This window comes from Mustela nigripes, chromosome 4 (assembly GCF_022355385.1).
Source record: "Mustela nigripes isolate SB6536 chromosome 4, MUSNIG.SB6536, whole genome shotgun sequence".
Lineage (NCBI taxonomy): Eukaryota > Metazoa > Chordata > Mammalia > Carnivora > Mustelidae > Mustela > Mustela nigripes.
In genome coordinates, this window is record NC_081560.1 from 116236482 (window position 1) to 116252177 (window position 15696).

A 15696-nucleotide genomic window follows, 5' to 3' on the forward strand; every position below is an offset into this window, starting at 1 on the left:
CAACAGCAGTGGAATGTTAGGAAATTCAGGATGGTGGACACACCGTGCAAACGGAAGCAGACTCAGAACAGTGAGATGACTGGCTCAAAATAGGATCATCAGTCACAGTAGAGACAAAACAAATTATAAATAGCAAAAACTATATTCTATGCCACTGGACTGCAACCCTCTTATAAGCCACAAAATGGCAAGGACACACTTGGCCAGGCTCTTCTTCCACACCCCCGTGCTTCAACACTCACATCATGGGATAAGCAATGACGGTGTGACATCTCGACCTCAAGGTCCTGTTGTCTTACCGTCTTCTCCTTCCATGAGACAACTAATGGAGGCATGTATCTGTCCACAAGAAACACGAACCATCCCTTCCTAATTTTCTGAATATTAGTTAGGTATTTAAGGAGAAAATATCATGACACCTGGAATTTGCTTTACAGTATTCAAAGAGGAAAAAGTTGGATAATAGACAAGAATACCAAAATCTTTAAAATTATGGAAACTCTGTGATAAGCATATGGAGAGTCATTTTATTATCTAATTTTGTTTTTTGGAATTTTTCACAATATAACGATCTCAGTTTGCCAGGGCTGTCAAAATAAAATACCCCTGGCTGAGCAGCTTAAACAGCAGCCATTTCTCAAGTTTCTGAAAGCCAGAAGTCTGAGACACAGTGAGGCCAAGGCTGGTCTCCCCTCAAGCATTTCCTGCTGGAGACAGCCCTCTCCACCCTGCACCTTCAGTCTGTCCCCACTGGGTCCCTTCCTCTGTGTGTCTGTGTCCTCATCTCACCTCACAAAGACACCACTTGTATGGGATTTGGATCCACCCAATATGATCTACCTAACCTTGATTATCTCTTTAGAGATCCTATCTCCAAATAAAGTCACATTTCAAAGGAACTGGGCAGCAGGAAATTCAACACACGAATGGTGAGTGGGTGGAGGACACAATTCATCCCATAACAAAAGACCCAGTGTTTAGAAGCCATCCTTACCTGATATGATCTGGGGTCGTACCACAGCAACCACCCACTATATTGACCAAGCCGTCCGCAGCAAAGTCCTGCATTTCAGAAAAGAGTAAGTTTCACGGAATCCGTCTGAATTCTAAACTGGAGATGACAATTCCTCAATAACAAATTTTTTGTTATAAAGAGAGAGTTAAACATACTTAATACAAAATATAAAGCTTTCACGTGCCCCAGATATCAGTTTAAAAGCAGAAAATAGTTCAAATGCTATGAAATCCTTCACACCATTTAGAAGTACAATTACATAATCATTTGCCTATTTGCTCATAATAAAGTTTTTCTTTTACCCGTATGCTGAGCTGAATGAATGTGAGCTGGAAAACGTATCAAGTAACAAAGTGAACATCATTTTTTACATTTAAATTAAATTTTAAAGAACTAAAGAAAAAAATATTCAGGGTCGCCTGGGTGGGTCGTCAGTTAAAAGTGTCTGCCTTTGGCTCAGGTTATGATCCCAGGGTCCTGGGATCAAGTCTCACATCATCATCAAGCACCCTGGCAGGGAGTCTGCGGCTCCCTCTCCTTCCTCCTCTGCTTCTGACCCTTCCCCATCCCCACCTGTGCTCTGATCTCTCTCTCTCAAATAAAGATATGAAATCTTTTTAAAAAAATAAAGAACTAAAAATTCGTTTCCTCAGTCACATTCCAAGTTCTCCAATAACCGCATGGTAGTGGCTAAATACGGGCCACTGGGGATCTAGAGTTTAACCTTATGCTAGCTAGCAAAAGATAGTAACTGAGGCAGGAAGTTAAGAAACTGGGAATTAGGAGTACTGGAAATATCATCTACTAGATAAGGAAGTGAAACCACAAGAGAGGAGTCAGAAATCATTTAGGAGAGAATGTTACTGAGTTAGAAGCTCAAAGTCCAAGGAATGAGGAAAAGACCCAGGGGTTGTGGGCACTATGGTACCGCAACCTGGGGCAAAAGATGCAGGGATTAGTGGGTACTATGGTCCCGCAACCTGGGATTCAAAGATGGGAGGTGTGTGGGTGACCACAGGGAGTAAGGAGGACATCTCATCCACCCAGCAGTTTGGTTGTGGTAGAGTGGGGGAGGGGGCCCCTGTGGAGGCCAAGAAAAACAAGGCTGTACCCATCTCGAGTCTAGCCCTGACTAAGTGCAGCCATCTTGATGTTCCAGATTATCACAAAATATTTCCTGGGTTCTGATCTACTCAGGTTATCACTTTAAACAGTCCCTCTCTCCTTTAATGATTGATTTAAACCCCTAGACTCAGCTGCCTGTCTTTCATAACTCCCCTATACATTCCCCAACTGATCAATGTTGGCCCCAGTTGGTAGGGACAACTCTATACCCCTACTCAGCAGGAAGAAGTTACAGAAGATGAGACCTTCCAACTTCAACCACCTTAAAAATTTAAGGGTCAAAATTGTTCAGGGGGAAACGTGGAGGCCTAGAAAATTAAGGCCATCCCACCTCAGGTTTAGCTTTAGCATAAGTACAGCCATCTTAGCTCCGCAGCCATCTCAGACCCCTGTGCCCAAGGGCTGAACTTTCCCCTACTTTGCTTTAGTAAGCCCCACCCTGCTTTAGTTCAGAGACCCCCCACCCTGCTTTAGTAAGCCCACCCTGCTTTAGTTCCAGAGACCCCCACCCTGCTTCAGTAACAGGAAGCCATAAATACCCCTGCCTTAACTAAGCTCGGGGTCCAAGACCCTACTCCACTGTGCTGGGTATACTTGGGCCCAAGCTTAAGCTTGTCAAATAAACCCTCGTGTGATTGCATCGGTGCTTGGCTCCTTGGTGGTCTCTCAGACACAAAAACTTGGGCATAACAGCCTCACTTGAGAGGACTGCAGAAGATATCCAAATTTCTGTTAGTGTGGGTCCGGCCTCACTGGGATTTTCCAACAGCCACCAGGGCCAGATGGGGAGAAAGATGTGGATAGCGAGCCCCTCCCTCTGCCTCTACCACAGTAATTAGGAGTGGTTAAGCTTTTGTTATATATACACAGGGATTTCTTTAGGAGAAAATTCTACTTCTAAATATTCTAAATCTAAGATTCCATTTCTCTATCTCTTAAAAAACCAAATGAAAGACCATCCTTAACCTTTAGTTGTGTGGCCATCATATCCGGAGTTTCGTCGTAGTCACCAAACGTGTTGGGAAGACCTAAGAAAGCATGATTTCAAGCATTACTGAAAACCATCTTAACAAACAAGCTAGTGATCATTGAGGCTGTAGGTGTAAAAGTTAGGAAACTTTTTATTTATAATTAAATGGTAATTATTTGCAAAAACAAGTCTTAATACTGAACATAGTAAATGCAGAGATAGCACACCCCCTCCCCCCCCAAAAAAATCACAAAGGAGCAAATAAACATAGACTGTTTCTCTTCCATTTGAAAGAAAAGAGTTACTACTATATGGGACAGGATTTCTTCAACTCCATCCCCTTCCCATGTAGGAAACTCAACCTTGTCAGCTATCTGCTTGCAGGTAGAGGTTGGGGGACTACTACATATCCTTTGAACTAATGAGCACCTGGTGATATGAATAAAAAACACAGAACACAAGTTCTCAAATTTTCCCAAGTTCCAATTTTCAAATAAATATTCCCAAGTAAAATGTTAATGTTGAATTAACCAATTTCCTATTTTATTTATTAACTCCTTCCAGTTATCTTACGCCTTCTGGGAAATAAAATTTGGTGAGCATTAAGAGACACTGATTTGGAGAAAGAAAGCTGGAAAAGGACTATCCGCCCTAAGTAGCTTAAGCAAATGCTCAAAAACATTTACCAGGAAATCTGGTTAATCCAGAATGGGTTACTAGTTTCTAACTGGGTAGTTTGAGAACTGTCCATAAATACCTGCATCTATATCAGTATATAGTAAGCTAGAAGTGCTAACTTCCAGGAAGGAAAAAGCTGACACACTGGTTGTTAACAACATGGCAGAACAGAGAGGAGGGTCCCCCCTCCCCTTCTTGGCACTCAACCCTTTGGCTCTGTTCACAGGGCCAACACTGTCACCCAAAGCAAGGCTCTGTAACTGCGCTTCATCCCCCAAAGTTCTATCCAATCCTGCAGCTTTCAGGGTGAGTCACATTGTTCCTTCAAGTCTAGAGGCAAGCACTCTTCATTTAAAAAATGGCCACTGAATTTCAACTATGTACCAAGACCTGCAAAGTCAACTCTTTCAGCCAAACTCTTTTAACCCTCCCCACCCCTGTCCGGTGTATTTGGATATCCCCACGTGCAATCCCCTAGAAATACACACCTGCATTGGGATAACAGAGGACATAGGCTGTTGTACATTTCCCAATTGTTTCAATAAAAGGTCTCATTTCAGCTGCACCCAGAGCACAGTTTAATCCAATGCTGTAAAAACAATAAGAAGGTATCAGGAATACCATCTTGTATACAAGGTATTTATGTATATCAAACATTACAATAAAGAAATGGCTATATTTAAAACAAAGCAGATAATACATCTACTTTAGCTTTAGCACCTTTATTCGGATACAGTCAAAGCCATTTCACTGAAGTTCCCTGAAGCTCTGAATGTTTCTGTCCATGTCTGCAATGTCAGATGATCTTACAGCTAAGGACCATGCCTTTCTCCTTGAAGAAGATCACAGTCGATTACCGGTATACTGGTAAACAGAAATGTCAGCCAACTACCAATGCTAACAGACATCTGATCTGAAAGTAATACTTAAAGAGAAGGAAAAAGGAAAATCAGGGATGTAGAAGAGAAGACACAGTGAGGATACCTGGAAGCCACTCTGGGAGCCCAGAAGACCCAAGACTGAGTAGTCCTTGCTCTGTAGCTGACTTGCAAGGTGACGTTGGACTTAAAATTTATCCTCTTATAAATTAAGCTGGTATATCTACAAAACCAAGTTTCGCTTTGCAAATGAAACTTATTATGGGCTCAAATCAAACGGATCCAAGCAGAGCTGCTCTAATAGAAGTTTGTAGAGCGGAGGGCCTGAAACCCCTCCAATACCACTCTCAGTGGGGGCCCTGTAAGAATTCAGAAAATTAACTAGGAAGCTACTAGACTATGTGATTTTTTAGTTTTTTATATTTTAATCTTTCTCTTTTACTATGATTCCTAAGTGCAATGTGGTATGCTATATTAGATCCTGAGGCAGAAAAAACAGCAATTGTGGAAATATTTGAAATCTGAATAAAGTCTGGCATTTAGTTAATAATATTACTATTCTTATTTTTGACAAAAGAACCATAGTTACATAAGTGCTAACATTAGGGAAAACTAGATGAAGAGTATATGGAAATTCTCTCTACTATTTTTGCAACTTTTCTATAAATCTGAAATTATCCCAAAATAAAGTTTATTTAACAAATACACACAACACCCATTTATGATTAAAAACTCTCAGCAAAATAGGAATAGAGGAGAACTTCCTCAACTTGATAAAGAATATCTACAGGGAGCCTGCTTCCTCCTCTCTCTTTGTCTGCTTCTGTGTGATCTCCGTCTGTCAAATAAATAAATAAAATCTTTTAAAAAAAATAATAATATCCAAGAATATCCAAAAAGAATATCCAGAAAACCAAGAGCTGACATGATAACTTAATGATGTAAAACTAGATGCTCTCCCCATAAGACAGGGAACAAAACACAGGATGTCTCTTTTCAACTCTAATGGACATAATACTAAAAGTCCTGGCTAATTCAAGAAGAGAAGGAAAATACAAGGTACACAGACTGAAAAGGAAGATATAAAACCATCTTTGTTCATAGGTAAGATATAGAAAATCCCAAAGAATCAACCAAAAAATTCTTGGAACTAATAAAGCACTGAAAGCAAGGTTGCAAAAGACAAAGTTAATATACAAAAGTCAATTGTTTACCTCTATCCCAAACATTAGCTACTGAAATTAGAAATTAAAAACATGATACCATTTACACTGGCATCAAAACAAATGAAATAGTGGGGTATAATTCTAACAAAATATGTACATGATCTACCTGAAGAATACTATAAAACAACAAAACTCTGAAGAAAGAAATCAAAGCAAATTTAAATAGGTAAATAGATAATCCATAGCCATGAATAGGAAGACTCAGTTTTTTTTTTTAAAGGAAAAAAAATTTTTTTTTAACATTTTATTTGACAGAGATCACAAGTAGGCAGAGAGAGAGAGAGAGGGGAGGAAGCAGGCTCCCCAATGAGCAGAGAGCCCAGTGCAGGGCTCAATCCCAGGACCCAGGGATCATGACCTGAGCCCAAGGCAGAGGCTTAACCCACTGAGCCACCCAGGCACCCCAAGACTCAGTATTATTAAGATGCCAGCTTAATAATACTGAGTCTTCCTATTCATGGAATATATACATTCCATGAATTCATCAATATATATTCCATGAAAATATGTGTGTGGGGGGGGTATGTATGAATATACATACACACACACATATATATATATTCATTCACACATACCCAATGAAATTTCTAGCCAGTTATTTTGTAGCTATCAACAAACAGATTCTAGTGTGTATATGAACAGGCAAACAACCCAGAGTACCTAATCCAATATTGAAGGAAAAGAACAAAGTTGAAGGACTGACACTAAAAGCTAAAGTAATCAATGGTATCAGTGTAAGAAGAGACAAACAGATCAATGGAATGAAGCAGAGAGTCTAGAAAAAGAAACACACAAATACAGTCAACTGATCTTTGACAAAGGAGCAAAGGGAAGCCAACACAGGACCTTCTTCTCTGCAAACAGTGCTGCAAGAAATGGACATTCACATTTTAAAAAATTCAATAAGACACAGACCTTACACCTTTCACAAAAATTAACTCAAAATGGATCCCAGACCTAAATATAAGCTGCAAAACTATTAAAGATACAAGATAAATAAAACGATAACATAGCCTGAAACATTTAATATTATACTTACTATACTAACTGGAATTTAAAGAAAAACTTGGAAGAAAAAAAGATAACACAGGAGAAGACTTAGGAGGCCCAAGAGTTTTGCAATGAATTTATAGATAAAACATTGAAAGCAGGATCAATGAAAGAAAAAACTGATGAGCTGGACTTCACTAAAATCAACTACTTCGGCTCAATGAAAGACACATACTGTTAAAAGCTTGGGAAGACAAGCCACAGATTGGGAGAAACTATTTGCAAAACACATATTTGATAAAGAAATGATAGCCAAACCATAAAAATTTCTTAAAATTCAACAATAAATCTATATGCACCTAATGTGGAGCAAAATAACATATAAAACAATTATTAACAGACCTAAAGGGAGAAATTGACAGCAACAGGACAACAGGGGACTTTAGCACACCACTTTCGTCAATGGTGATCATCCAGACAGAAAATCAATAAGGAAACACTGGCCTTAATATGACACATTAGACCAATGGACTTAACTGATAGATACAGAACTTTCCAACCAAAAGCAGCAGAACACATGTTCTTCTCAAGTGTACACAAACATTCCCTTTAACACATTAGGCCACAAAAGAAGTCTCAAAAATTAAAATTAAAGATGACTGAAATCAAACCAAGCATCTTTTCCAACCATAATAGTATAAAACTAGAAATTAATTATAGAAAAAAAAAACTAGTAAAACTAGAAATTAATTATAGGGGAAAAAAACTAGTAAAATTACAAATATGTAGAGATGAAACCGATTACTGAACAACTGCTGAGTCACAGAAGAAATCAAAAGAGAAATTTAAAAAAATACCTAGAGACATGTGAAAACTTTTAATACGACACACCAAAATCTGTGGGAGACCGCCCAAGTGACACTCTGAAAGTTCAGAGTAACAGAGGTCAACCTCAAGAAACAAGAGAAATAAATGAACATTTAACTTTACACCAGAGGAACTAGAGTAAGAATAAATGAAGCCCAAAGATAGCAGAAGGAAGGGAATAATAAAGTTCGGAGTAATAATAAATGAAATAGACAGGGTACCTGGGTGGCTCAGTGGGTTAAGAAGCCAACTCTTCTTGCTTTCGGCTCAAGTCAGGATCTCAGAGTGCTGAGATCAAGCCCCACATCACCAGGCTCTGCATTCAGCAGGGAGTCCAAGTCGGCTTGAGATTCTCTTCCTCTCCCTCTGCCCCTCCCCCTGCTTGTGTGCACTCTCTCTCTCTCTAAAACAAATAAATCTTTTAAAAAATAAAATAAAATAATGAAAATAGAGACTAAAAAGACAAATAGAAAAGGTCAATGAAACTAAGAGCTGGTTCTTTGAAAAGATAAATGAAACTGACAAACCTTCAGCTAAACTCATTAAGAAAAAAGGAGAAGGCTCAAATAAATAAAATGAGAAATGAAAGCAGAGAAGTTACAACTGATACCACAGAAATACAAAAATCGTAAGAGACTATTACGAATAATTGTATGCCAACAAACTGAATCTACAAGAAATGGAGAAATTCCCAGAAACTTACAACCTTCCAAGACTAAATCACCAAGAAACAGAAAATCTCAATAGATCAATTACTAATAAGGAGACTGAAACAGTAATCAAAAACCTCACCAAAAACAAAAGTCCAGGACAGAAGCCTTCACTCATGAATTCTACCAAAACATTCAAAGAAAATGTTAATATCTACCCTTCTCAAACCCTTTCAAAATACTGATGAGGAAGAAACGCTTCCAAACCTCCTTAAGAGGTCAATACTAGCCTGATACCAAAACCAGACAAGGATAGCCCCAAAAAAGAAAATTACAGGCCAATATCCCTGAACACAGATGCAAAAATCCTCAACAAAATATTAGCAAACCAAACTCGACAACACTAAAAGAATCATACATTATGATCAAGCGGGATTTATTCCAGGGATGCAAGGATGGTCCAACATCTGCAAGTCAGCCAGTGTAATACACTGTGTGAGCAGAATGAAACGTGGAACTCATACAATCATCTCAAAAAGATGTAGAAAAAGCATCTGCCAGAATTCAACATCTACTTATGTTAACTCTCAACAGAGAGGGTATAGAGGGAACATACCTCAAGATTATAAAAACCATTATGTGGCAAACCTACAGCTAATATCACAGTCAATGGTGAAAGACTAAAGCTTTCCTTCTAAGACCAGGAAAGACAAGGATGCCCACTCCCCCACTTTAATTCAACATGGTATCTGAAGTTCTAGCTGAGGAAACTAGGCAAAAAGAAATAAAAGGCATTCTAATTGGAAAGAAGTAAAACACACTATTTGTAGATGGTATCATACAATATACAGAAAACCCTGAAGGCTTCCACTAAAAAAAAAAATTGCTAGAACTAATAAATGAATTCAGTAAAGTTGTAGGACACAAAAATCACATACAAAAAAAAAAAAAATCCATTGCATTTCTATACACTAATAGCAAACCATCAGAAAGAAAAATTAAGAAAACAATCCCATACTATTGCATCAAAAAGAATAAAATACCTAGGAATAAATTTAACCAAGAGGTGAAAACCCTGTACACTGAAACTGGAAGACACTAAGAAAACTGAAGATGACACAAAGAAACAGAAGATATCCATGCTCATGGAATAAAAGAATACTGTGAAAATGTCCACGGTACCCAAAGCAATGTATAGATTCCACAGCAATCTACAGGGCAATCTGTATCAAAATTCCAATATCCACTTTTCATAGAACTAGAAAAAATAATTCTAAAATTTATATGGAACCACAAAAGATACTTAAAGTCAAAACAATCTTGAGGGGAAAAAAAGAAACCTGGAGATATAACATGCCTGGATTTCCGATCATACTACATACTCTAAGTCATCAAAATAGTATGTTATTGGCCTAAAAACAAGACACTCAGATCAAGAGAAGAAAAGAGAGCCCAGAAATCAACCCACACATATGCAATCAATTAATTTACAACAAGAGAGGCAAGAATATACACTGGGGAAAGGAGAGTCTCTTCAATAAATGGTGTTGGGAAAACTGGAAAGCTACATGCAAAAAGAGTGAAACTGGATCCCTCTCTTACACCAGACCAAAAACAAACTCAAAATGGATTAAAGACTTAAATGTAAAAACAGAAACCACAGAACTCCCGAGAGAAAACATAAGCGGCAAGCTCCCTGATATCCATCTTAGTAATGTTTTTTGGGGGATCTGATTCCAAAGACAAAGGAAACAAAAATGAAAAACAACTGAGACCACATCAAGCTGAAAAGCTTCTGCACACTAAAGGAAACAATCAGCAAAACTAAAACACAGCCTGCGGAATGGGAGAAGGTATCTGGAAATCATGCACCAGGGGCTTGCTTCAGCGAGAGTGGTACAGAGAAGATCAGCAGGGCCCTGGCGCACAGATGACATGCAAATCATCTATCTGGTAAGAGGCGGATATCCCAAATATATTAAGAACTCATGCAACCCAGTAAAAACAAGAAAATCCAATTAAGAAATGGACAGAACATCAGAATGCATATTTTTCCAAAGAAGATACGCAGATAACCAACAAGCCCATGAAAAGAAGCTCAACACTGCTCCTCATCAGGGAAATCGAAATCAGACCCACGATGAGAGATCACCTGACACCTTGTCAGATCTGCCAGCAGCAAAAGGACAAGAAACAACAAGTGTTGGTGAGGATGTGGAGAAAAGGCAGCCCTTGTGCACTGTTGGTAGGAATGCAAACTGATGCAGTTGCTACAGGAAATAGTAGGAAGGTTCCAAAAAAATTCAAGACAGAAATACCATATGTTCCAGCAGTCCCACTACTCAGCATCTACCCAAAGGGAAAAAAAAAAAAAATACATGTATCCCTATGTTCCCTGCAGCATTACTTACAACAGCCAATGAGGGTATGATGCTAAGTGAAATAAGAAAGAGAAAGATCACATGATTCGACTTACACAAAGAATTTAAAAAAAACAAAAAAGGAAACCCACACTCACAGGCATAAAGAACAGACAACAGTTGCCACGGGGAGGGGTGTACGGTGGAAATGACATGTGTGCAAATCAAGAAGCAGGAACTTCCAGTTACAAAACACTGGGACATCCCTGGGACGTCACATACAGCTTGGGGAACACAGTGAGTAATACTGTGTTAACTTCGTATGGTGATAGGCGATAACTAGATTTACCGTGGCAATCATTTTGCAATGTACACAAGTGTCAAACCACTATGCTATACACTTGAAACTCATATAGTAGTTTAAGTCAGTTATACCTCCATTAAAAAAAAAAAAAAACAAAAAAAAGATTCCCAGGTCCTGTGCAGAACTAAGTTACAGACCTTGAATAGACCTGTTCGGTTGCACCAGTCTCCATTCAGAATGCTTTAACTCTTTTTTTTTTTTTTTTTAAATCTTGCACTGTCATCCACACGCAACACCAGGTAATAAGCTAAAAATTTTTTTAAATCATGACATTCTCATTAGAAAGGATCCTAGACTTTTTCTAAACTTCGTTCCAATCCTAACTCATCTGGTCCAATAGTGAGGTGGGCTTCGGGTCCTCACCTGCGGCATGAGAAAACAATGCCCAGTCAGCAGTGAGGGTCAAGTGGGAGTGACATCAGATATATGAAAATGTTTCAGAAAAATGCAGCCCTGCCCCTGCTGCTGCTCATTCTGAGACATCCATCTGCCTCTGCCTAATGGACTCTGACTCATGCTTCACAAACCAGTTCAAGTGTCACCTTCTCGACAAAGCCAGCCTTGAATATCACAAGGACACCATTACTCCGTCTGTCTGGCCAGATTTGTGTTCACACCTCTGCAGAGCAGTTGATATTTTATATTTTAATTTAATTACGTATTTCTCCTAGTGTGGACTGTTTCCCATTTGCCCATATTCCAGGGCACAGAGTAGGATTTCAATTAAAGCTCAATGAATTAATACTACTACTACTACTACTACAAAGGTTCTATATTTTGTGAACATATGTACAGTTTGCAAGAATCACAATCAGTAAACAACAGTTTCTTACACACTCACTTTGCTACACACTACCTGTTTATATACACACATATATGTGCATAGACACATATTTTAATTATCATATATTTGTTAACACGACTCCTCTATACTGAGTTCGACTCTTAGTACTAAACTAGAAAGAAAACAGTAGGCACTCCTCAGAGTTCTGAACCTGGAAAACTATAATTAGGACCTGATACAATTCTCGAGTTCTTGGGCTGCCTTGCATCTGCCTATTTGCCCCTTTGGTCTGTAAGATTCCTAACAAATAGGAGACCAGATATATCTCTCTGTGAATGGGCACAGATGAATGTTGAAGAACAGAATAAAATATAGGATAACAATAAAAAGAAAAAATGAACCACTGTGTGGGTCAAAAGTTAGAATTCACTGCAAGTTTGCTTAAAGAACAGAAGTTTCAATTTTTAAAACTCCACAAAAATCATCCTTGGATCCCAAAGGTGAGGCAGGGGCTGGGAGAACATCCTCTAAGGACGTCCTCTGGAACAGTCAGTGAACTGAAGAGCCACAAGACATTTGGGGAGATGCAGGGGTTTCATCTGCACATCTAGGGGCCCCAATCAGATCACAAATTAAGACTCAGTAAAGGGGGTGGGAGGAGAGTAGTAGAATGAAAGGAGGAATGGTCTAAATATCTGAGGAAAGACAAAAAAATCTGAAAGTAAACTAGAGACCCCTACATTTTCCTATCTTCAGTTTTCCTGTTAAACATTTACTGCAGCCACCTGACAAGCCAAGGACTCGATAAAGCACTAGAGACATAGAGATGATGAAGAGATGGCTCTGGGAAAGCTCACTACATGTGTGGAAAAGGCACAGTACATACTGTAAAAGCAGTATATACTCTTGGAGGTTCCATTTCACTCACGGTATGTAATTTAAAACATTTTTGTTAAGAGGGCCACCTGGGTGGCTCAGTCAGTTAAGTGTCTGACTTCAGCTCAGATCATGGTCCCACAGTTGTGGGATCAAGTCCCACATCGGGCTCCTTGCTCAGCGGGAAGCCTGCGTGTACTCTTGCTCTCTCTAGCAAATAAATAAACAAATAAAATCTTAGCTAGGGGGGGGCGGGGAACACAAAACATTTCTGATAAGAAAAATGGGGAGATATTTTAAAGTAGAAAATAAAAGCCAGGTTAATTTATTTTTAAAGATTTACCTTTTTTTTTTTTTATTGTGAGAGAGAAAGAGAGAGCATGTAAGCATGAGCAGGAGAGGCAGAAGGAAAGGGAGGGAAAGAATCTCAAGCAGACTCTGTGCTGAGCATGGAGCCCGACTCAGGGCTCAATCCCAGTACCTTGAGACCATGACTTGAGCCAAAACTAGGAGTAAGACGCTTAACTGAGTCATCCAGGCGTCCCAAAGCCAGGTTAATTTTAAAAGATGAGAATCTGAGCTTTAGAATGCCTACATTATTCCAAGCTGGACTGCTACTGTTTGTTTCATAAGCAGTGACTGAAAACACTTTGCAGAGCCCTGCCCTAGGAAGAGAAACACTGTCTGTGCAGAGCTGCTGCTGAGCCAAGCACTTCCTTAAACTATGAGAGGCACATTTACAGAGAAAGAGCCAACCACATGCCTGATCCAAGGGGTAGGAGCACTTGCCCAGCCCCTCAAACTGACCTTCTGATGCCCTGAAGGGAATTCAGAATGTACTTTCTAGAAATCCAACATCCCATGCGGATGGCTCAGCAGAAATATGCAGGAGTGATTTTTGAAGCCATGAGAAAAGGTCGCTCTAGAAGGAATGGGGTCAAGGAAAGAATGATCACTTACCAGAGTGGGTCTGCATGAGACACGCTGATGACAAATGCTTCTCCCGTCTGTCCAGAAAGAGTTCGCCCACTTTTATCAATAATTGTCCCTGAAATCTGAATTAACAAAGTGAACTCGGTCAAAGGAGGCTCAAATTAAGAACACGGTTCATGAGAGTGAAATAAAATGAGTGCACTGTTCCTTTATGAGGAAGGGGAGTGTGGAGCTCTCACACAGGAAGCACTTTTCATCATGGTCAGAAAGGACAGGGGCAAGGGGATTGCGGGGATGAGTCATGAAGCCATCACATAAAAAACAGGGGAAGTCACTGAGGCAAAAGAATGACCAACACAGCTTTGGAATTGACACATCCAGTCCCACCCAGAAGGCTTTCCCAGAGACCTCAGGCTGTCCTAGTTATGATCCCTGGTTCATCTAAGACCCCCTGATTTGATTCTAGTCTTTTCTCACCAAGCAATCTTGGGACTCCCCCAGGGGTCTGCCTACTTGTAGGCTGGTGCCATCCGATCTGGAAACTTGGGTCAGCATGCAAGCCCACCTCTCCCAGGGCCCCTCTCAGAGGGAGTCCCAAAGCCTTTGACTTTGGGGGACCAACTCAGCCAGGCTTCAATTCCAGTGGCCTGCCTTCTGGGTTCACCTTCTTCCCATCTCCTGAGCTGAGACTGCACTGGTAGGAGGAAGGTGAACAGAGGAAGCCGAAGTGGGTGGTTCCTTAAAGATACTAAAGATAGTTCTCCTATGCCAGGAAAATAAAAACCCTACCCTCAAAATGACAGTATTAATAAAAGACAAAAATCATCATGCAAATTTGAGAACTTACAAAGATAGGTCGAGGGGGATACTCCTCTTCAAAAAGTGTCTGGAGTGCGAACAAGGCTGCCTGTCAGGGATTAAAAGAACATCTTTGTTCCTGAGAGACTGTGTCCCCAGAATGTTCCCTTTTCCAAAGCCTCTCTAGATGAGAGCAACGTCGCATTCCCTGGGGAGGAAGCACATCCTCCCTATAAGGTACAATCCCCGATCCCAACACCCCATCTCAAGTCGCACATGGTACCTATGGAAACGAAACATGCTGCCTCAGAGTTTACCTATGAACTAGTATTTCCTCCAAAGAAGAGCTCAAGAGCTCTGCTCTTTCTTCCTTCTCCCAGTCAAAACTAAAAAGAGATAAATACGAATGCCTGCGCCGTCCCCATCCTCGTAGATACAGCGGGGTACAGAAATGAAGGGCACGCAGTGAGCTCAGAGTGAACTGTGCAGGCACTAATGCCAAGTAACTCAGCGCACGCCCAAGCTGCATTAGGTTCTAGGGAACATCTCCTTCTTTTGATCACTGTATTTCCTGATTCCAAGATGTGCACATTTTCATAATTTGCTGTAGTTGGAATGCAACTTGCCCTTAATGTATACCTTCTTGGGGATGGGGGGGGTTCTTTTGCATTGAAAGTTACTAACTCAACAATATGAGAATTTTATTTTATTTTATTTTTAGAACTAGCCCAGTTGATCCCAAAGATCTGACGGAAAAATAAATGAGGAAGAATAGCCAGGTAAATTCTGGGGGAAAAACAGTGTGGCGGGGAGAGGCTCATGAAAGCCTACCAGTTATTCAGGATGTATTTTAATCATAACGCTACAGAAAATAGCAGGATGGGAGTGTGACATCAGACAGATGACTGGAATAAATTCTACCCAGACGCACTTCCGAATTTAGGGTGGTATACAATTCCTGTCACTGGAAAATGGCAGGATATTTAATAGATGATGTTAAGACAACTAGGTAAACCTTAGAGCAAAAGAGTACCTAGTTAGAACTCTACCACATTCCTTACTCCAAAATAAATTACAGACACATCATGGGGACAACCTGTCCCTCAATAATCAAAACAATGCTATGTTGCACTTTTTTATACCTGTGTAGCATCTCTCTCAGGAACCCCCCACACTGTAACA

General features: G+C 39.9%; 1 protein-coding gene across 4 annotated transcripts in view; it reads right to left on the reverse strand.

Moving 5' to 3' along the window:
- MTR (5-methyltetrahydrofolate-homocysteine methyltransferase) overlaps positions 1-15696 on the reverse strand; it is a 110193-nt gene that overhangs the window by 79793 nt on the left and 14704 nt on the right. For all 4 annotated transcript variants that reach the window (XM_059397370.1, XM_059397371.1, XM_059397368.1 and 1 more), the window contains exons 7-11: positions 14564-14623; positions 13744-13838; positions 4277-4377; positions 3107-3168; positions 995-1062 (exon numbers count right to left, since the gene is read on the reverse strand). In XM_059397370.1, the coding sequence (XP_059253353.1) occupies positions 995-1062; positions 3107-3168; positions 4277-4377; positions 13744-13838; positions 14564-14623 (386 nt within the window). The remainder of the gene's footprint in view (positions 1-994; positions 1063-3106; positions 3169-4276; positions 4378-13743; positions 13839-14563; positions 14624-15696) is intronic.